The sequence below is a fragment of the Coregonus lavaretus genome (assembly GCF_964263955.1).
Source record: "Coregonus lavaretus genome assembly, chromosome: 20".
NCBI lineage: Eukaryota > Metazoa > Chordata > Actinopteri > Salmoniformes > Salmonidae > Coregonus > Coregonus lavaretus.
In genome coordinates, this window is record NC_140007.1 from 8,386,361 (window position 1) to 8,410,181 (window position 23,821).

The 23,821-nt window shown below is 42.3% G+C and overlaps 1 protein-coding gene across 2 annotated transcripts in view; it reads right to left on the reverse strand.

Moving 5' to 3' along the window:
- Positions 1–22,448, reverse strand: part of LOC311147315 (synapsin-2-like) — a gene marked incomplete at both ends in the record, with an annotated part of 32,651 nt that extends 10,203 nt beyond the window's left edge. For both annotated transcript variants that reach the window (XM_084184001.1, XM_084184002.1), the window contains one exon: positions 22,096–22,448. In XM_084184001.1, the coding sequence (XP_084040127.1) occupies positions 22,096–22,448 (353 nt within the window). The remainder of the gene's footprint in view (positions 1–22,095) is intronic.
- Positions 22,449–23,821: the final 1,373 nt, after the last annotated feature.

Genomic DNA, 23,821 nt, shown 5'->3' on the forward strand with positions numbered 1-23,821 from the left:
AAAGCCCTCTGAACGAGACTCATTTTACAATTGCTGAAATGATCTGGTTCAATAGCTATGGTTTTTGTCCAAGATAAAAACCTTTGTGGGGACTAAAGTGTTTGTTTGGTGGATCTTAGTCTACTGAGAGCATCCAGTGTTAATATCAGTTTAGCATTGAGCTATGTCTGTACAGACATACTGCAGACAGACAGGCTGGGCACTATTGAACCCACACACATTTACATTTACGTCATTTAGCAGACGCTCTTATCCAGAGCGACTTACAGGAGCATTTAGGGTTAAGTGCCTTGCTTAAGGGCACATCGACAGATTTTTCACCTAGTCGGCACGGGGATTAGAACCAGCGACCTTTCGGTTACTGGCACAACGCTCTTACCCACTAAGCTACCTGCCACCCTACACACAGTGCAGTTGTTGAATATAACCACGGACAAAGAGGGGAGAAAAAAAATCTAACCTTCCTCGGAAATGGTGCTGTACAATTCAATGGCCAAAGTCATCAAACGGTGCTGCATACATGTATATACAGTAGAGCCATACAAGGTTTCAATGGCCGGCCTTGACGAACTTTCTATTGAAATGACACATAACAGTGATCACTGAAGTCTACTAGCAGAATAAAAATACAATCTGAGCAATTATCATGTATATAAAGATGTTTTATTGTCACATACACCAGATAGGTGCAGTGAAATGTGTTGTTTTACAGGGTCAGCCAGAGTAGTGCAGCACCCCTGGAGCAAATAAGGGTTAAGTACCTTGCTCAAGGACACATTTTTCACCTTATTGGACCGAATACTTGAAGCAGCAACCTTTCGGTTACAGCCAAACTCTCTAACCGCTAGGCTTGTTTGTTTCACGTCGGTACTGTTTGTCGAATACACCCTAGTGAGGACCAGCTGAATAATTCATGGCTGATCTGATTTGAGTCTGGGATTTATCTGTGGCTGTGGAGGAAAACAAGCATCTGAATATGAATCACGGCAGCACAGTCACAGTAGAATGAAAACCTGTAGATACTCTGTGTTATAATAAATGACCTCCGTGTATGGATATATGCAGGGCTGCCAAAGACATGACTCAGACAGAACCACAGTGACAATGCATGAAATTGTAGGGGTTGGTTTAAGGGATGGTTTCAGTATCACGACTGTCTCCCTGATTCGGTTCCTACTTCAACTTACATTTCTTGTGGAGGATGTACTGAATGTATTTGTAGAACGGAGGTGGTTCAGAACCACACTCACATGAGTAACCTTCCCTGAGACCTGAATAATTGCATTAGCTCCCCAAGCTAATGCCTTCGCTTTAGCTCAGCGAGTTAACACAGTCTTGTGGCTCCCAGGAGGCCCAAGTTCAAACCCCAGTTGGTTACATTACATAGGTCTATGCATTGAGGCAGAGATTATTAAACCTACAATCAACTGCTTGGCTTGATCTTTGCTTTTTTGCTCTGCACCCCTGACCATTGCACATGCTAATAATGCGTTGAATGAAATAGCCTACATGCCACTTGTCTAGGACCATATGGTGTCATCATCAATAATAACTGACCGTCTATAACAGAATACAGGCGCCAGACATTTCAAAGAGATCCATGTAGGTTCGCAAAGTGATGAGCCCGATTGGAGATCTAGATAGATAGAGGTGGCTTGTATTGTGATGAAGGTTGAGGTGTGTTTTCTGAGAGCGGGCAGTCTAATGTAGCTACTGATGAGTAAGAGCCACTCTAGTTAGATGAGCACAGCTCAAATGATGCATAATTACTTTGAGAGCTTTTATCAAGGCCATCCATTATAATCCTATGAAGTTATCCACACTTTAAATATTAAGGGATGTATTAACTTTTTACATTTTAGTCATTTAGCAGACGCTCTTATCCAGAGCGACTTACAGTTAGTGAGTGCATACATGTTTTTTTGTTTGTTTTTGGTCATACTGGCCCCCCGTGGGAAACAAACCCACATCCCTGCCGGCCAAACCCTCCCCTAATTTGGACGACGCTGGACCAATTGTGCGCCGCCCATGGGTCTCCCGGTCGCGGCCGGCTGCGACAGAGCCTGGACTCGAACCAGGATCTCTAGTGGCACAGCTAGCACTGCGATAGAGTGCCTTAGACCACTGCGCCACTCGGGAGATATTACAGTGGCTTGCAAAAGTATTCACCCCCCTTGGCATTTTTCCTATTTTGATGCCTTACAACCTAGAATTAAAATGGATTTTTGGGGGGTTTGTATCATTTGATCATTTAATCATTTATGTCATACCACAGATTCTCAAATTGGATTGAAGTCTGGGCTTTGACTAGGCCATTCCAAGACATTTAAATGTTTCCACTTAAACCACTCAAGTGTTGATTTAGCAGTATGCTTAGGGTCATTGTCCTGCTGGAAGGTGAACCTCCGTCCCAGTCTCAAATCTCTGGAAGACTGAAACAGGTTTCCCTCAAGAATTTCCCTGTATTTAGCGCCATCCATCATTCCTTCAATTCTGACCAGTTTCCCAGTCCCTGCCGATGAAAAACATCCCCACAGCATGATGCTGCCACCACCATGCTTCATTGTGGGAATGGTGTTCTCAGGGTGATGAGAGGTGTTGGGTTTGCGCCAGACATTTTCCTTGATGGCCAAAAAGCTCAATTTTAGTCTCATCTGACCAGAGTACCTTCTTCCATATGTTTGGGTAGTCTCCCACATGCCTTTTGGCGAACACCAAACGTGTTTGCTTATTTTTTTCTTTAAGCAATGGCTTCTTTCTGGCCACTCTTCCATAAAGCCCAGCTCTGTGGAGTGTACGGCTTAAAGTGGTCGTATGGACAGATACTCCAATCTCCGCTGTGGAGCTTTGCAGCTCCTTCAGGGTTATCTTTGGTCTCTTTGTTGCCTCTCTGATGAGCACTCCTTGCCTGGTCCGTGAGTTTTGGTGGGCGGCCTTCTCTTGGCAGGTTTGTTGTGGAGCCATATTCTTTGCATTTTTTAATAATGGATTTAAATGGTGCTCCGTGGGATGTTCAAAGTTTCTGATATTTTCTGATCTGTACTTCTCCACAACTTTGTCCCTGACCTGTTTGGAGAGCTCCTTGGTCTTCACGGTGCCGCTTGCTTGGTGGTGCCCCTTGCTTAGTGGTGTTGCAGATTCTGGGGCCTTTCAGAACAGGTGTATATATACTGAGATCATGTGACAGATCATGTGACACTTAGATTGCACACAGGTGGACTTTATTTAACTATTTATGTGACTTCTGAAGGTAATTGGTTGCACCAGATCTTATTTAGGGGCTTCATAGCAAAAGGGGGTGAATACATATGCATGCACCACTTTTCCATTATTTATTTTTTAGAATTTTTTGAAACAAGTTATTTATTTCATTTCACTTCACCAATTGGGACTATGTTGTGTATGTCCATTACATGAAATCCAAATAAAAATCCATTTAAATTACAGGTTGTACTGCAACAAAATAGGAAACAAAATAGGAAACATGCCAAGGGAGATGAATACTTTTGAAAGGCACTGTATGTGAAGAAGCATTTGTAAGGAAAGAACCAATGGTGCATATCAATGTCCTGTAATTATAGCTCTCTCATTCAAATGATCTATACCCAAGTCTAAGATAGAAACGGGAGTGAAAAGACAGAGATTGAGTGAGTGAACGAGTGAGTGTTTGGGTCAGTCAAATTGTATACATGAAAATACCACATTTTAGAAGTTCTAAAACAGCCTCTAAAAATGGATGTTTGTGTGAGTGAGATGATTCAGAGATGAGCTTGACAGGTTGGGGTACGATGGGAGCAAGTATTACCTGAATACTAATGTTTCATCAACATTCGCTTCCATCCATTGTGAAAACAAGGCCAAACAAACAGATAGTCGAAAACTCTTTTAGTTTGTTTGATCAGTGATTTACAAATAACAGTTGATTGGTTGATTTAGATGTCAAACAAAGATAAACTTAGTTATGAAAATGTCTTCATCTTCCTTCACCAATATCCTAGTCAGTATGTGACTCCACTCTACGACACTCTGAAGTGATTGAGTGATGGCTATCTCTGCCTCGCTACACTCTTAGAAAAAAGGGTTCAAAAAGGGTTCTTCGGCTGTTCCCATAGGAGAACCCTTTTTGGTTCCAGGTAGAACCCTCTGTAGAAAGGGTTCTACATGGAACCCAAAAGGGTTCTACCTGGAACCAAAAGGATTCTACCTGCAACCAAAAAGGGTTCTTTAAAGGGTTCTCCTATAGGGACAGCCAAAGAACCCTTTAAGGTTCTAGATAGCACCTTTTTTTCTAAAAGTGTTCTGTAATTCCTACTGCGGGGAGAAAGGGGCGAAAGCAAACCTCTGACCTTATTCCATCTGTCCTTGTCCACCTAGTGATGAATAGCACATCACTGCTGTCCCAAGACACACCCCCTTAAGTGATTGACAGTTTTCAAAATAAGAAGAGAGCCCAAAATGAGAGGCAATAGGTATCAGCTGAATAATTCATGGCTGATCTAATTTGAGTCTGGGATTTATCTGTGGCTGTGGAGGAAAACAAGCATCTGAATATGAATCACGGCAGCACAGTCACAGTAGAATGAAAACCTGTAGATACTCTGTGTTATGATAAATGACCTCCGTGTATGGATATATGCAGGGCTGCCAAAGACATGACTCAGAGACAGAACCACAGTGACAATGCATGAAATTGTAGGGGTTGGTTTAAGGGATGGTTTCAGTATCACGACTGTCTCCCTGATTCAGTTCCTACTTCAACTTACATTTCTTGTGGAGGATGTACTGAATGTATTTGTAGAACGGAGGTGGTTCAGAACCACACTCACATGAGTAACCTTCCCTGAGACCTGAATACTTGTATTAGCTCCCCGAGCTAAGTCCTTCGCTTTAGCTCAGCGAGTTAACACAGTCTTGTGGCTCCCAGGAGGCCCAAGTTCAAACCCCAGTTGGTTACATTACATAGATCTATGCATTGAGGCAGAGATTATTAAACCTACAATCAACAGCTTGATCTTTGCTGTTTTGCTCTGCACCCTGACCATTGCACATGCTAATAATGCGTTGAATGAAGTAGCCTACATGCCACTTGTCTAGGACCATATGGTGTCATCATCAATAATAACTGACCATCTATAACAGAATACAGGCGCCAGACATTTCAAAGAGATCCATGTAGGTTCGCAAAGTGATGAGCCCGATTGGAGATCTAGATAGATAGAGGTGGCTTGTATTGTGATGAAGGTTGAGGTGTGTTTTCTGAGAGCGGGCAGTCTAATGTAGCTACTGATGAGTAAGAGCCACTCTTGTTAGATGAGCACAGCTCAAATGATGCATCATTACTGTGAGAGCTTTTATCAAGGCCATCCATTATAATCATATGAAGTTATCCACACTTTAAATATTAAGGGATATATTACAGTGGCTTGCAAAAGTATTCACCCCCCTTGGCATTTTTCCTATTTTGTTGCCTTACAAACTGGAATTAAAATGGATTTTTGGGGGGTTTGTATCATTTGATCATTTATGTCATACCATAGATTCTCAATTGGATTGAGGTCTGGGCTTTGACTAGGCCATTCCAAGACATTTAAATGTTTCCCACTCAAGTGTTGCTTTAGCAGTATGCTTAGGGTCATTGTCCTGCTGGAAGGTGAACCTCCGTCCCAGTCTCAAATCTCTGGAAGACTGAAACAGGTTTCCCTCAAGAATTTCCCTGTATTTAGCGCCATCCATCATTCCTTCAATTCTGACCAGTTTCCCAGTCCCTGCCGATGAAAAACATCCCCACAGCATGATGCTGCCACCACCATGCTTCACTGTGGGGATGGTGTTCTCAGGGTGATGAGAAGTGTTGGGTTTGCGCCAGACATAGCATTTTCCTTGATGGCCAAAAATATCAATTTTAGTCTCATCTGACCAGAGTACCTTCTTCCATATGTTTGGGTAGTCTCCCACATGCCTTTTGGCGAACACCAAACGTGTTTGCTTATTTTTTTCTTTAAGCAATGGCTTTTTTCTGGCCACTCTTCCATAAAGCCCAGCTCTGTGGAGTGTACGGCTTAAAGTGGTCGTATGGACAGATACTCCAATCTCCGTTGTGGAGCTTTGCAGATCCTTCAGGGTTATCTTTGGTCTCTTTGTTGCCTCTCTGATTAATGCCCTCCTTGCCTGGTCCGTGAGTTTTGGTGGGCGGCCTTCTCTTGGCAGGTTTGTTGTGGTGCCATATTCTTTGCATTTTTTAATAATGGATTTAAATGGTGCTCCGTGGGATGTTCAAAGTTTCTGATATTTTTATATAACCCAACCCTGATCTGTACTTCTCCACAACTTTGTCCCTGACCTGTTTGGAGAGCTCCTTGGTCTTCACGGTGCCGCTTGCTTGGTGGTGCCCCTTGCTTAGTGGTGTTGCAGATTCTGGGGCCTTTCAGAACAGGTGTATATATACTGAGATCATGTGACAGATCATGTGACACTTAGATTGCACACAGGTGGACTTTATTTAACTAATTATGTGACTTCTGAAGGTAATTGGTTGCACCAGATCTTATTTAGGGGCTTCATAGCAAAAGGGGGTGAATACATATGCATGCACCACTTTTCCATTATTTATTTTTTAGAATTTTCTGAAACAAGTTATTTATTTCATTTCACTTCACCAATTGGGACTATGTTGTGTATGTCCATTACATGAAATCCAAATAAAAATCCATTTCAATTACAGGTTGTAATGCAACAAAATAGGAAACAAAATAGGAAACATGCCAAGGGAGATGAATACTTTTGAAAGGCACTGTATGTGAAGAAGCATTTGTAAGGAAAGAACCAATGGTGCAAATCAATGTCCTGTAATTATAGCTCTCGCATTCAAATGATCTATACCCAAGTCTAAGATAGAAACGGGAGTGAAAAGACAGAGATTGAGTGAGTGAACGAGTGAGTGTTTGGGTCAGTCAAATTGTATACATGAAAATACCACATTTCAGAAGTTCTAAAACGGCCTCTAAAAATGGATGTTTGTGTGAGTGAGATGATTCAGAGATGAGCTTGACAGGTTGGGGTACGATGGGAGCAAGTATTACCTGAATACTAATGTTTCATCAACATTCGCTTCCATCCATTGTGAAAACAAGGCCAAACAAACAGATAGTCGAAAACTCTTTTAGTTTGTTTGATCAGTGATTTACAAATAACAGTTGATTGGTTGATTTAGATGTCAAACAAAGATAAACTTAATTATGATAATGTCTTCATCTTCCTTCACCAATATCCTAGTCAGTATGTGACTCCACTCTACGACACTCTGAAGTGATTGAGTGATGGCTATCTCTGCCTCGCTACACTCTTAGAAAAAAGGGTTCAAAAAGGGTTCTTCGGCTGTTCCCATAGGAGAACCCTTTTTGGTTCCAGGTAGAACCCTCTGTAGAAAGGGTTCTACCTGGAACCCAAAAGGGTTCTACATGGAACCAAAAGGATTCTACCTGCAACCAAAAAGGGTTATTCAAAGGGTTCTCCTATAGGGACAGCCGAAGAACCCTTTAAGGTTCTAGATAGCACCTTTTTTTCTAAAAGTGTTCTGTAATTCCTACTGCGGGGAGAAAGGGGCGAAAGCAAACCTCTGACCTTATTCCATCTGTCCTTGTCCACCTAGTGATGTATAGCACATCACTGCTGTCCCAAGACACACCCCCTTAAGTGATTGACAGTTTTCAAAATAAGAAGAGAGCCCAAAATGAGAGGCAATAGGTATCAGCTGAATAATTCATGGCTGATCTAATTTGAGTCTGGGATTTATCTGTGGCTGTGGAGGAAAACAAGCATCTGAATATGAATCACGGCAGCACAGTCACAGTAGAATGAAAACCTGTAGATACTCTGTGTTATGATAAATGACTTCCGTGTATGGATATATGCAGGGCTGCCAAAGACATGACTCAGAGACAGAACCACAGTGACAATGCATGAAATTGTAGGGGTTGGTTTAAGGGATGGTTTCAGTATCACGACTGTCTCCCTGATTCAGTTCCTACTTCAACTTACATTTCTTGTGGAGGATGTACTGAATGTATTTGTAGAACGGAGGTGGTTCAGAACCACACTCACATGAGTAACCTTCCCTGAGACCTGAATACTTGTATTAGCTCCCCGAGCTAATGCCTTCGCTTTAGCTCAGCGAGTTAACACAGTCTTGTGGCTCCCAGGAGGCCCAAGTTCAAACCCCAGTTGGTTACATTACATAGGTCTATGCATTGAGGCAGAGATTATTAAACCTACAATCAACAGCTTGATCTTTGCTGTTTTGCTCTGCACCCTGACCATTGCACATGCTAATAATGCGTTGAATGAAGTAGCCTACATGCCACTTGTCTAGGACCATATGGTGTCATCATCAATAATAACTGACCGTCTATAACAGAATACAGGCGCCAGACATTTCAAAGAGATCCATGTAGGTTGGCAAAGTGATGAGCCCGATTGGAGATCTAGATAGATAGAGGTGGCTTGTATTGTGATGAAGGTTGAGGTGTGTTTTCTGAGAGCGGGCAGTCTAATGTAGCTACTGATGAGTAAGAGCCACTCTAGTTAGATGAGCACAGCTCAAATGATGCATAATTACTGTGAGAGCTTTTATCAAGGCCATCCATTATAATCCTATGAAGTTATCCACACTTTAAATATTAAGGGATGTATTACATTTTTACATTTTAGTCATTTAGCAGACGGTCTTATCCAGAGCGACTTACAGTTAGTGAGTGCATACATGTTTTTGGTCATACTGGCCCCCCGTGGGAAACAAACCCACATCCCTGCCGGCCAAACCCTCCACTACCTTGGACGACGCTGGACCAATTGTGCGCCGCCCATGGGTCTCCCGGTCGCGGCCGGCTGCGACAGAGCCTGGACTCGAACCAGGATCTCTAGTGGCACAGCTAGCACTGCGATAGAGTGCCTTAGACCACTGCGCCACTCGGGAGATATTACAGTGGCTTGCAAAAGTATTCACCCCACTTGGCATTTTTCCTATTTTGTTGCCTTACAACCTGGAATTAAAATGGATTTTTGGGGGGTTTGTATCATTTGATCATTTAATCATTTATGTCATACCACATATTCTCAAATTGGATTGAAGTCTGGGCTTTGACTAGGCCATTCCAAGACATTTAAATGTTTCCCCTTAAACCACTCGAGTGTTGATTTAGCAGTATGCTTAGGGTCATTGTCCTGCTGGAAGGTGAACCTCCGTCCCAGTCTCAAATCTCTGGAAGACTGAAACAGGTTTCCCTCAAGAATTTCCCTGTATTTAGCGCCATCCATCATTCCTTCAATTCTGACCAGTTTCCCAGTCCCTGTCGATGAAAAACATCCCCACAGCATGATGCTGCCACCACCATGCTTCACTGTGGGAATGGTGTTCTCAGGGTGATGAGAGGTGTTGGGTTTGCACCAGACATTTTCCTTGATGGCCAAAAAGCTCAATTTTAGTCTCATCTGACTAGAGTACCTTCTTCCATATGTTTGGGTAGTCTCCCACATGCCTTTTGGCGAACACCAAACGTGTTTGCTTATTTTTTTCTTTAAGCAATGGCTTCTTTCTGGCCACTCTTCCATAAAGCCCAGCTCTGTGGAGTGTACGGCTTAAAGTGGTCGTATGGACAGATACTCCAATCTCCGCTGTGGAGCTTTGCAGCTCCTTCAGGGTTATCTTTGGTCTCTTTGTTGCCTCTCTGATGAGCACTCCTTGCCTGGTCCGTGAGTTTTGGTGGGCGGCCTTCTCTTGGCAGGTTTGTTGTGGTGCCATATTCTTTGCATTTTTTAATAATGGATTTAAATGGTGCTCCGTGGGATGTTCAAAGTTTCTTAGATTGCACACAGGTGGACTTTATTTAACTATTTATGTGACTTCTGAAGGTAATTGGTTGCACCAGATCTTATTTAGGGGCTTCATAGCAAAAGGGGGTGAATACATATGCATGCACCACTTTTCCATTATTTATTTTTTAGAAACAAGTTATTTATTTAATTTCACCAATTGGGACTATGTTGTGTATGTCCATTACATGAAATCCAAATAAAAATCCATTTCAATTACAGGTTGTAATGCAACAAAATAGGAAACAAAATAGGAAACATGCCAAGGGAGATGAATACTTTTGAAAGGCACTGTATGTGAAGAAGCATTTGTAAGGAAAGAACCAATGGTGCATATCAATGTCCTGTAATTATAGCTCTCGCATTCAAATGATCTATACCCAAGTCTAAGATAGAAACGGGAGTGAAAAGACAGAGATTGAGTGAGTGAACGAGTGAGTGTTTGGGTCAGTCAAATTGTATACATGAAAATACCACATTTCAGAAGTTCTAAAACGGCCTCTAAAAATGGATGTTTGTGTGAGTGAGATGATTCAGAGATGAGCTTGACAGGTTGGGGTACGATGGGAGCAAGTATTACCTGAATACTAATGTTTCATCAACATTCGCTTCCATCCATTGTGAAAACAAGGCCAAACAAACAGATAGTCGAAAACTCTTTTAGTTTGTTTGATCAGTGATTTACAAATAACAGTTGATTGGTTGATTTAGATGTCAAACAAAGATAAACTTAATTATGAAAATGTCTTCATCTTCCTTCACCAATATCCTAGTCAGTATGTGACTCCACTCTACGACACTCTGAAGTGATTGAGTGATGGCTATCTCTGCCTCGCTACACTCTTAGAAAAAAGGGTTCAAAAAGGGTTCTTCGGCTGTTCCCATAGTAGAACCCTTTTTGGTTCCAGGTAGAACCCTCTGTAGAAAGGGTTCTACCTGGAACCAAAAGGATTCTACCTGCAACCAAAAAGGGTTCTTCAAAGGGTTCTCCTATAGGGACAGCCGAAAAACCCTTTAAGGTTCTAGATAGCACCTTTTTTTCTAAAAGTGTTCTGTAATTCCTACTGCGGGGAGAAAGGGGCGAAAGCAAACCTCTGACCTTATTCCATCTGTCCTTGTCCACCTAGTGATGTATAGCACATCACTGCTGTCCCAAGACACACACCCTTAAGTGATTGACAGTTTTCAAAATAACAGCCCAAAATGAGAGGCAATAGGTATCTTGGTGTAACAGTATTAGTACTATTAACTACAGATCTAGGATCAAATGAATCTATCCCCAAAGGTTAACCATTAGGGGGATAACAAGTTATCTGATCCTGTATCAGAGGTTGGGGGAAGCTTCAAGTCCTGATTGACATGCTAACCTCCTATATACAGGCGTATCTGGATTTATTCACCATGCTAGTATATAGGGGTGGGCGGTATACCTGTATGAATGTGAATACCGGTATGACGTTGTGCCATGATATCGATTTTGCCATATCATGATAAGTTAATGTATGAAATAAGGCGGGGTTTTTTCCGTTCAAAATTTCTGTCGAGTGATACAGCCTATTGGGCTAGTTCAAATTGTTTATTTTACTAGAAACAGGTTGATTTGCAGGATGAGGAAGAATTGGTTCGAGAAAAGGGGGCGTCCTCTGTCGTTTGGAACTGGGTTGGCTTCAAGATATCCGACCTCGACCAACAAACAGTACTGTGTAAGTTGTGTCGACGCATTGTGCTAGCCAAAGGTGGAAACACCAGCAATCTTTTTCACCACCTGAAAACCCTGCATGTGCGCGAATATGAAGAATCTACCAGAATGCGTGCAACAAACCCCCAGAGCAGCGAAGCAAGTCCCAAGACATCATCAAGCCAGACCCGCACTCAGCTGTCACTCAAGGCATCATTTGTTAGCGGTACTCCCTATGAGAAGAAGAGCAAGAAGTGTAATGAGATAACGAGTGCAATTACGTATCACATAGCGACAGACATGGAACCTATTCAAACTGTGGAGAAAGACGGTTTCAGAAAGTTGATTCGAACTCTAGACCCAAGATACGAGACCCCGAGCTGTAAATACTTCAGCAAAATATGTCTGCCAGAACTCTACACAGAATGTCCGGACAGAGTTGCCAACGAAATCCCTAACGCTGCATTCTTCTCTACCACTGCCGACTTATGGTCAAGCCGGCCACAGAGCCATGCATTAGCCTCACGATGCATTACATTGACGACAACTGGAAGCTGCAAAGCAAATGCCTTCAGACTTCTTATTTCCCAGACGACCACACCGGAGAAATAATTGCAGCTGGGCCGAGGGAGGCACTTTCATCCTGGGGCTTGAAAGAGTCGTGTCAATTATGTATGACTACCCACAGCGGATCGAACATGGTCATAGCATTGGAGCTGAACAAATAGACAAGACTAGGGTGTTTCGGACACAGGCTACACATTGCTATTGGTAAGTTTCAACGTCCAAAACACATAGAGCTAGGTAGAAATATAACCTTACTTAAAAACAACAACATAAAATGCAGAATAACTGTTGTATTCCTTATCCCCGCTGTTTAAAGTTAGAGCTGACTACACTGCCTGATCCTTCTTATACGTTAAGCCGGATATATACAGCTATGCAAATCTAGAATATTTGTAAATGTGTGCAATATCCAAACATTACATGGATTACATTGCTTTTATTTATAGTTGATACATTAGCCTATGGTTTCAATATATGAATCTATCCTCTCTCTTTCAATAATAGCCTACCCAATAAATGATCCCGTTTTCTAAAGCAACATAGCTCTCTTAATCACAACAGTTGTTTGTAAATCTATAGATGGATTACATGTGTAATCATATGCAGTGTCCATGCTGTAATCATATGCAGTGTCCAGTGTCCACTCCTGAGTGGCGCAGTGGTCTAAGGCACTGCATCGCAGTGCTAACTGTGCCACTAGAGATCCTGGTTCGAATCCAGGCTCTGTCGCAGCCGGCCGCGACCGGGAGACTCATGGGCGGCGCACAATTGGCCCAGCGTCGTCCAGGGTAGGGGAGGGAATGGCCGGCAGGGATGTAGCTCAGTTGATAGAGCATGGCGTTTGCAACGCCAGGGTTGTGGGTTCGATTCCCACGGGGGGCCAGTATAAAAAAATATCTATTCACTAACTGTAAGTCGCTCTGGATAAGAGCGTCTGCTAAATGACTTAAATGTAAAAAATGTAAATTGTTGTAATTACAGCAGATGCAATGTTATTTCTATTGAATAATTGTGATTCATATGTAATTATTTTTCACCTTTTTATTTTGCAGAGAGGAGTGTCCAAAACAAACCTTGGGTTTCCCGGGCCACAGGAGTGTGCAAGAAAGTGGTCAGCACATTTTCCTATAGTTGGAAGAAGCAGAAGTCCCTGACAAGTGCACAGGATCAACTGAGCCTGCCCCTCCACAAGCTCATCACGGAATCCCCGACAAGGCGGGGATCTCGACTGCAGATGATGGAAAGAGTCCTGGAGCAGACAAAAAAACACATCACCTTGCACCCTCCTGGCAAGACATTGAGATCTTTGAATCTATCACGGCAGCACTTAAGCCCCTCCAGGATTTCACAGATGCCCTGTCAGGAGAGACATACGTGAGTGTGTCCTATCTGAAGCCGGTCCTCCATTTGTTTAAGACGGAAGTTCTGAAATCAAATGAGGGCGAAGCCAAACTGACCGGAGAGATTAAGATGAGGATCCTCAATTACCTGAATGACAAATACACTTACCCTGAAACAGATGAGCTGCTCACCATGGCTACCTTTCTGGACCCAAGGTTCAAGACCAGAGCTTCACTCTGATGATGACAGCAGGCTGATCCTTTGGAGTGGTGGCGACTTCACGCATCCAACTTCCCACAATTGAATTGTCTGACAAAGAAATACTTGTGCATCCCTGCCACAAGTTCCCCCTCTGAGAGAGCATTTAGCCCTGGGGCAATGTGGTCACATGCCACAGGGCAACTTTGAAGCCAGAAACTGTCAATAGGCTGGTGTTCCTGGCACGGAACTTGTGAAGAGGGAGGCAGTGAATTGTTACATGCTGAACTGAGAAACATACAGACTGTCTGGTTAATGCTTGAAGTTCATTTGAAAAGGTTTACAACTTGAATTCATAATGACCGGTGTTATGCTGAAAAAAGACTGCACTTCTTATATTTGGCAGGAAAAAGTTTACATCCTGACTACTTTAAATTTATTTGTATAAAATGTTACTGCATATTTATTTAACTCATATACCTTTGTTTATGTTTCATGTTTGCACAGGTTTACCACAGAAGTAAAACAAATAATAATGCACAAAATGTGCAATGCCCCCTTTCTGTTTCTATAAGGTTAAAAGCAATATTTAGTCATTTATTCACTTTGAAGGGCTCATAAAATGTTTTAAAACATTTTTTTAACAGTATATCGTGATCGTCCGGACAGTGGAAAATATCGTGATATGAATTTTGGTTCATATCGCCCACCCCTACTAGTATATCAATGAGATCTCAACAGGCCTCCGTAGCATGCCATATGTGTGACACTTCCAGTATAATGGTGATAGGTGATCTGGCCTACATGCTTCATTCCTACAATGCACACAACCACTAGAGAGTATGCAATCTTAAAGCAATTGAAAGCCTGTCAGTTGAGGGGAAATTGCCATGCCACTTCAAACAGGTAGCAGGCAAAGAACAGCTAGTGAATATAAGTGCTGCTTTGTTTCTGATATTTCCTTCTGAGGCAGGATGATATTGTACTGAGCAGCCATTCTGTGAGTGAGTGCTGTCCCAGTTCTGTTTAACAAAGGAAGACTGTTCCTAGATAACACTTTGTCTTGGCCCTTGGCTATAGTTTGTTTATAGACAGTTCAACTCCAGTTCAACAACATCTGACATCACAGTGTTGTCTTTATACACAGTTGTTCATGCACTCTTAAGAGGAAAAGGTGCTATCTTTCATCCTGCCTCAGAAGGAAATATCAGAAACAAAGCAGCACTTATATTCACTAGCTGTTCTTTGCCTGCTACCTGTTTGAAGTGGCATGGCAATTTCCCCTCAACTGACAGGCTTTCAATTGCTTTAAGATTGTATACTCTCTAGTGGTTGTGTGCATTGTAGGAATGAAGCATGTAGGCCAGATCACCTATCACCATTATACTGGAAGTGTCACACATATGGCATGCTACGGAGGCCTGTTGAGATCTCATTGACATTCTAGCATGGTGAATAAACCCAGATACGCCTGTATATAGGAGGTTAGCATGTCAATCAGGACTAGAAGCTTCCCCCAACCTCTGATACAGGATCAGAGAACTTGTTATCCCCCTAATGGTTAACCTTTGGGGATAGATTCATCTGATCCTAGATCTGTAGTTAAGAGTACTAATACTATTACACCAAGATACCTATTGCCTCTCATTTTGGGCTCTTATTTTGAAAACTGTCAATCACTTAAGGGGGTGTGTCTTGCGACAGCAGTGATGTGCTATTCATCACTAGGTGGACAAGGACAGATGGAATAAGGTCAGAGGTTTGCTTTTGCCGCTTTCTCCCCACAGTAGGAATTACAGTACACTTTTAGAACAAAAGGTGCTATCTAGAACCTTAAAGCGTTCTTCAGCTGTCCCCATAGAATAACCCTTTGAAGAACCCTTTTTGGTTGCAGGTAGAATAATTTTGGTTCCATGTAGAACCCTTTCTACAGAGAATTTGACATGGAACCAAAAAGGGTTATCCTATGGGGACAGCTGAAGAACCCCTTTGGAACCCTTTTTTCTAAGTGTGTGGAGTCATGCTAAATGTATAGGAGGCAGATGCAGATAATGTATTTTGACAAGGGAATTGTACACTTCATGGCGTTATTTGCATTGTACATGGAAAGAGGAGATTGATATCATAAAGATTTGTACTTGTATAGTAAATGTATAGGCTAATAGCATTAGAGGGCGGTAGTGTCAAACAGTTGATCTGATATACAGTCCTGGGGTCAGTCCTCAAGCCATGATCTCTGCTAAGAGGACAGCGTAATCTATGTGGTGCACAGTGGGAACAGCAGTGGGAGAGGGTCGTGCCAGAACTGACACCATGCCCTCTCATAAACCTACAGAAGTCAGGACGTATTCACAAAAAGCTAGAATATCACCATCACTACGCCACTTAAAGACAAAGATAATTTTTTACAAAAAACTGACACAGTGAAATATTTCACCCATTCTGGGAGCAATTGCTTCGAATTGCGTTTTCATTATATTTGTTAGAAATACAATCCCAATAATGGAGGGATGATTTGGCATAATCACTGTCACTGAGGCAAGCCTTGGCCATTATACTGCTATGCTATTTATTCTCCAGTTCATCATGCTTTCAGAACATTCCTATAGCACTGTTTTCATCTCTGTCTAGCGCTCCTTAGCAACCACTAATCCAAATAGTTGAGTAGGAGAGATGGGGAGAAAAGGTATCTTAAATGCCTGCAGTGATATTGCCAAGTTACAGGGACTGTCAGCACCGACATTCACAACCATAATAAATAAAGACCTAATAGGTGTACATTGTGAGAAAAACATTGCGCATTGCTATCGTTCAATATTCAGCATGGTTTCTGTTTACCAGTGCTCACGACCTAGCCCTTTGTTCAGTCGGTAGTGAGACTGGAGTATTCCTTTCTGATTCCATTTCAGTGTCTGTCCTAAGTCTACTATACTAGGTATTTTTATCCTCAGTCTTTATCTCCTGCACAGGGCACAAAAGACTGACCCAGAAACCGCCCCTCCCACACAACCCTCAAATACCCTCTAGCCAAGAGTTCAGAGCTAATATCACATTAGGTTTACCTATAGACAAAATATTATCTGGTCTGAAAATGCAGGAGATACAGCATACACAAAAGTTATAGCCTGATACTCTATTAAGTCTGAAGTGGATATCTACCTAACCATTGTATGGGTTAAATACTGTTATTCCAGACTCATTGACAATTAAGTGATTATGCATTCATCACATCCATGTCTGTAATTAGGCCTATGCTTTTCAAGGTGACATCACGAACCTTTATGAACAATGAATCACCACCACAGACATACTAATAAGGATTCGTTATTGGGCACTGAAAGAAAAGCTCATATTTACACTCATCTGAGTAAAAGCATATAGTCATAAACAACTCATCCTTATGAAATACAACCACAACCTAAAAGCCCAATGAATAACGACAAATTATAAAACCAATGGGGCAATCAGACAGAGGCAAAACTCCCATAGCTCTCCTACTCCTCACACTCCCGACTCCCCTACTGTTTGACAGATTGCAGTTTGAAAAAGAAAACAACAGATGCCAAATCACAACGGCTGAAACAGAAATTGGAGGAGCAGTACAGAAAAATCTACACACGAGTGAAAAGGCTAGTAAGTAGAGACAAAAGGGCCTACCTGGACGAGCTGGCAAGTGCAGCTGAAAAAGCAGCAGCAAGCAACCAGCAAGGAACAGCATACAAATTCACTAACCTAATCTGTGGCAGAAAATTCAACAGAGAACCCCATGTGGATCCAATTAACACACCTGAAGCTGCTCCAGAAGAACAACACATAAACAATGGGAAAGCTTCAGGTTCTGATAACCTGGAGCTAAAATCGGTCTTGGCTGCAAACATCCTTCTTCCACTCTTGACTTCACTGATGACCTGGTTCTTTTATCGCACACACACACACACACAAACATCTACAAGACAAACCGACAGGCTCCAGTCCATTGGCCAGCAAGTCGGCCTGGTTATTAACTGCAGAAAGACAAAGGTCATGCCCATCAACATCAATACAGCAAAAGCAGTCAAAATCAAGGAACAAGACCTGGAGTTAACCCGCAGTTATACTTACCTGGGAGCACCATATGCCATGATGGAGGGGCCAGCAAATACATCTGCATCAGAATCAATAAAGCTAGAGCAACCTTCACGAAGTTCAATCAAATCTGGAAATCCGGACAATATAGTACAAACACAAAACTCAAAATATATCAGAGCTGTGTAATTGGCAACTCTCCTTTATGATTCGGAATGCTGGAAAATGACAGAAGCAGACCTGAAATAACTATCCACCTTAAACATGACTTGTCCACAGAGAATCATGCACATTTTCTGGCCAAACACAATATCAAACACCAACCTCCAGAGACTAACGAAGCAGAGAAGCCGCTGGAGCTGGATTGGACCTGAGAAAGAGTACAGAAACTCCATCCCAAGAATAGCTGTTCATTGGACTCCAGAGGGCAGACGTAAGAGGAGGAGGCCCAAGACAACGTGGCGGAGAACGACAGAGCTCCAACAACATCCCCAGAGCTGGGGCACGCTGGAGAAGATGGTCAGAGACAGACAGAAATGGAGAACCTTTGTTGCTGCCCTATCCGGCAGCCGGCGAGACGGGAATGAGTGAGTGTTGGTCAGCAATCCCAGAGAATGTAAAAGGTGAGAGGGCCTCAGAACTGACTCATATTGTAGACACATGAAATATATATGTGGTGCTTGGCCTGAGGCAGGCTTTGGGACTGAGCGGCAGGTCTCTCTAGTGGCTAAGTGGTTGAAACATGAAACAGGCAAACAGCTAACAATGCCAAGAGAGGCTTCAATACTGAGCTGCACATATCTTTCAGCTGATGGCTCTATGGATTTTGGGAAACGGTCTAGGAGCCAGAAATCACTGAGGTTTTCTCCAATAGAAAATAGCTGTTTTGTATTGATGGGGCTTGCTGGTTTCAACACTGACACACACTGTTGCTTTCAATGGCGTTTTAAAGGTCATGTAATTTACTTAAGATGTCTTCAACGTTTCCATAAATGTTGACCTTTTGATAAATGCCAGGCTTTTAATGTTTCACATTATGTGGTCCTCTGTAGCTCAGCTGGTAGAGCACGGCGCTTGTAACGCCAAGGTAGTGGGTTCGATCCCCAGGACCACCCATACACAAAAATGTATGCACGCATGACTGTAAGTTGCTTTGGATAGAAGCGTCTGCTAAATGGCATATTTATTATTTATATATATTTATATTATATGGTATTATTTAACGATTGCCAATGCATTGACATATACAATAAGAAAACAATGATTTTATTTCCTCTCAGGCCATTGACTGTCTGCTTTTATGTGGAGCCAAAAGACATGGCATCCTTTCAAATGACATGAGTATGATCCTATTAGTATTGATATGGATTTCTATTACCTAAATGGGTTCCCTCACTCGTGATGCAATGTGACTTGTATTTAAATATCTAGCATTACTTAGACCTAGGCTACAGTATGGCTGCAGTGCAAGCATTGTGGTCATTCTTTGTTAAAAGGAGCTTGCACTGATTTAACATATACACCAATATAATAAATGCATCTGCAGTTTGCCAAATGCCAATAAACGTAATCTGTCCACTCTGCCCATGTTATTGTGGCAGCCATTTTGCATGGTGAGATGAATCATGCACATACACAGGACTCAACCTTGAATAGCCACTCTCCAGCAAGCAAGATGTCATCCAAACACAGATATGTCCCTCAGGCTACAGTTGCCATCTGCATTCATGAGAGGGTTCATAGCGTAAGCGTTAATGTCACTGCCATGGAATCTGATAGGTTTCCACTAGTTACCACAGCCACAAAGTAAACATTGTCTATATCATATAAAAATATGTCTTAATTTAAGGTTAGGGTTAGGCACAGTGTGGTTACCGTTAGGGTTGAGGTTAGGGTTAGGTTTAAAATCAGATTATAATAAGATAACTGGTAGAAATATGTGGGATTTATGACTTTGTGGCAGTGGTAACTAGTGACGACCAATATAAAGTTCCAGGGTTTGCCTCTCGGAGACATTTTGAACATTCTCTTTCGTGTATGGTTTTGACACCGCCCTCCCAGTCCCAACACACACACACCGGCCTGCATACGCACGCACGTTGTGTGCTTATTTTCAATTATTAGGTTGCTCTTAAAAGAGCATTGTTGAGTGGCAATGGACAGGGACTGTGGTATGTGTAGTAAAGCGTGCGTCTTGCTAATTGTGTGTGATTGCGGCCCGCAATTCGGAGCAGTCCTGCAACCCATTGGTTCCTGCATACCCCCCCCCCCCCCCCCCCCTTTCTGAAAGCACTGTATACATAATTTTTTATAGCAGAACACTGTAAAGTCCATTATTCCACTGAAGAGTGTGAATTAGGCTGTTTGAGAAGGTTTGAATCCTAAGCAATCTGCATACACATTGTTTGAATTACAATATACCAACATAGCTACTGTAGTAGGTCAAAAACCTTGGTAGAGCATGGATGAAGTAGGCATTGTGGTGCTCATGTGAATTTCCTTTCTTTTTCAGCTTCAGACCAATGCCTACTTCTCACTTCAAATGTATTGTTTTGTTTTTAATATATCATAAGCGTGATCCCCAAGCAGAGATCCAGCTCTGGAACTTTGACATGCCCATAGAGTATATTATGTGCAACTATATAGAAAAATGTGCCTAATATTTATTTTTATTTATTTTATATCCGTAAATGTGTAAGAAATGTGTTATTGAAATCAAAATAGTACTCATATTACAGAGCAAGTGGTAAAGCTTCATATAACACACATTTTTGGTTTGTAGCACCTACAGATGAAACATTATGGAGACTTACATATGAAACATTATGGAGTCTTAAAGGAGGCCTGGGTAAGGCCAAAATGTCACAAATATTCCAACTTCAATTAACTATTTCTCAATCAATCAATTTTATTTTATATAGCCCTTCGTACATCAGCTAATATCTCGAAGTGCTGTACAGAAACCCAGCCTAAAACCCCAAACAGCTAGTAATGCAGGTGTAGAAGCACGGTGGCTAGGAAAAACTCCCTAGAAAGGCCAAAACCTAGGAAGAAACCTAGAGAGGAACCAGGCTATGAGGGGTGGCCAGTCCTCTTCTGGCTGTGCCGGGTGGAGATTATAACAGAACCATGCCAAGATGTTCAAAAATGATGCTTTAAGATACAAATATAAAATATGTCAACAATCCTTCCTCCAAACGACCCTTCTATGTATTAAATGTATTTTTTATTTTTTTATGTATTTTTCTGCTCTAGTTTCGAGAGGACTCAACCATAAGTAAACCCTTTCACTCACAACACTGCAGTTGCCTTAAATTCCACAGAACATTAGAAAAATAGGCTTGATTTAATGTATTTCTTGATCTGCCTCCTCCCCTGCCTCCCCCTCCTCAACACACAGCATTAGAGTAGAGTCTGTCTGAACTAACATTGTAATGCAGAGCAGACAACTCATTTTCTACAAAAAATAAATAAATGCTACTACTAGCCTATGTATCACTTATGTTTTCCATTAATGTATCATATAATTATGCCATGTCTGTTGGAAAGGGAAACCTCATTGATGACTGGAAATCAATGCAGAGAAAACACAATAGAGAAAACAATAGAGAAAACACAAATGAATTTCCCATGCACTCACTGGCTGTTGAATATTCATGGTTTTGCCTTTCTCCACAATGATGCAAATCCATGTTAGAGTTCACTGGGTTGATCAGACTAATCAATTAAATTGGTTTATATCTTGCGCACACTCACAGGTGGTTGCAGGAAACTGAGCTAATATACAAAACAGCAGCAGAAAGCACACTGCTTTCTTGGAATACCCAGTCAAACCAATGAGTGCGATTAAAAACAACAATTGGATTTTCCTCCTGCTGCAATGCCAATCTGTCATTTTGAAAAATGAAATGTCAAAGGGGGGCATAAACCAATGAAGCCTTTCAATTACTGCAGGAACCACAGTATTAGGGTGAGGCAAGCAATAAAAAAGACTTCCCGGTGCTGTAATATTATTAAGATGGTGAGTCAGTCAGTGGACCTTGTTTCCTCCTCTCCTCCTGAGCACTGCATCTGTGTTTTGTCATTAGATAGACATGCACTGGCATCAGACCACCCATGCCAGTACCCTGATCAAATCTGATCTGCAGAGCTTGTTGGCTGACAGGTTGTTTTAACCTTTACTTTACCACAAGCTAGGTCCAACTGTGAGCTCCTCTTTTCGAAAAGGAACCTCAGCAGAATATCTATTTTACAACAGTGACCTGGCCAAGAGGACAGCTCCAATGTTACAGAACACAAACAACATATACATCAACACATTAATAATTCACGTAATGACAACACACCTTTCTACAGCAAGACACAGCATATTGTCTCACCATTCCTGCTGTGGTTCATCGATGACCAAGAGGATCTTGAACTTCTTGGGCGTCGTGACCGTGGTCTGCTCCACGAGTCCTGCCGAGGCAGCAGTCTGCTTGACTACGTTGGTTATGGAGCTGAAGAAGCCTGCTCCGCTGGACTGGGACGGCTGGGGTTTCCTCTCCGGTGCAGGGGAGGGGGTAGGGGAGGTCATGGGCAGCGTAGACCCCGCCGTGGGAGATTTGGATGGGGCTGCTGTAGCTGGGGGAGGAGGCTGAGCGGGGTCAGGCCTCTGGAGGTCCGTCATGTAGCCATTGGGCAGGTTGGAGATAAAGGTGCTGTCAGAGAGACGCCGGCGCAGGTAGTTCATGGCTGGAGGGTTGTTAGAGCAGACGGATCAACAACAGCTGGATATGAAGTCCTTAGGGGGACGGTTGAGTCCAAACGATGTCACCTGAGGGTCGGATTAATTTGCAGAAGGTGCCACTTCCCAGTGTGCAGCTGGTTGAAAGCTCAGCTCTTCTCCATGCAAACTCCCAGCGAATATAATGTGTTTCCTCCCAGCTCCGCGGTGCATCCTCAGAGCTCCCCTCACTTTGGCGGTGACGCTATTCTTCCCCTTAGCCAATCGCCTGCCTCTATGCCAGCCTGAACGACTGCAAAAGATGCTCACGCTCTCCACCCCTCCTCCTCTCTCTCCTCCCTACTCCAAATCACTGGTATCGTATGCGTGCCTTCCTCCTCTACCCCTCCCCCATTATTTACTGCCTCACAGTCAAGTCTTTTCGTACCTCTGAAAAAAAAACGGGGGAAGAGGGTTTCCAATTGAAATGCCTGGGGTAGTAATATAGAGGAAACCTCCAATACAGCCTGCACCCTTCTCTCTCCTTATGTTGTCTCCCTGTCTTTAGCTGCCTGTGCCTAATACAGCTTTGAGGATGTAGAGAGAAAATGGCTGTTTGGTCTGTTGTCGGTGTGGCTTGCAGAAGGAAGCAGGCAAGCATCAGCAGCAGTCCACTGCGGACACCGGTGCATGCTGTTAAAACCCCTTCCTTTACGTTGTCATGTGATGGATTTATCCTTCTTCATAAAACAGACGATTTAGCTAAGGAAAGCCCCATGCAGCCATTCTGATTCACCCAAGTGGATTTCCTAGTAGAGGTGTTTTACATTTAAACACAAATATTGACATATCTTTACTATTGCACATGACCAGCATTATTTTTTTATATCATGTGGGTGTGTGGAGGTCTGCATAATGTATGACTGGGGAGCTTTGCTCTTGCTGCAATTAGATGAATTCCCATAATGCCATGCTATCTAATACATTTTTCATATAGGCTACTGATCACACAGTCATTTCTATGGCTTTGATGGTGGAACAAATATTAATTAGTATGGTCAAATAGTATACAATTGACTACAACACTGTATAATATTTGGGGTAGGATTTGCAATAGTATTTAGGAAAAGCTACTAAAAAAATACAAATGGTTTGCATACAAAAAGTAAAAAGACTCAGATGTCAGATTCCAATAAAAAAATGTCTATGGTATTGCTGTATTAGCTGGTAGCCTATCGTGACCTTGGTAAGGTTCTATCAGCGCAAAGAATAGATCTGAGTTATTGAGCATCAAAGTTTTCACATCCCAGATCTCAGAACTCTTTTGTAATGAATTCTTCTTTCATAACCCATTAAGGTCCTCACCTTAAAGCTAGGCCTACCTAAAGTGCAGAGTATCA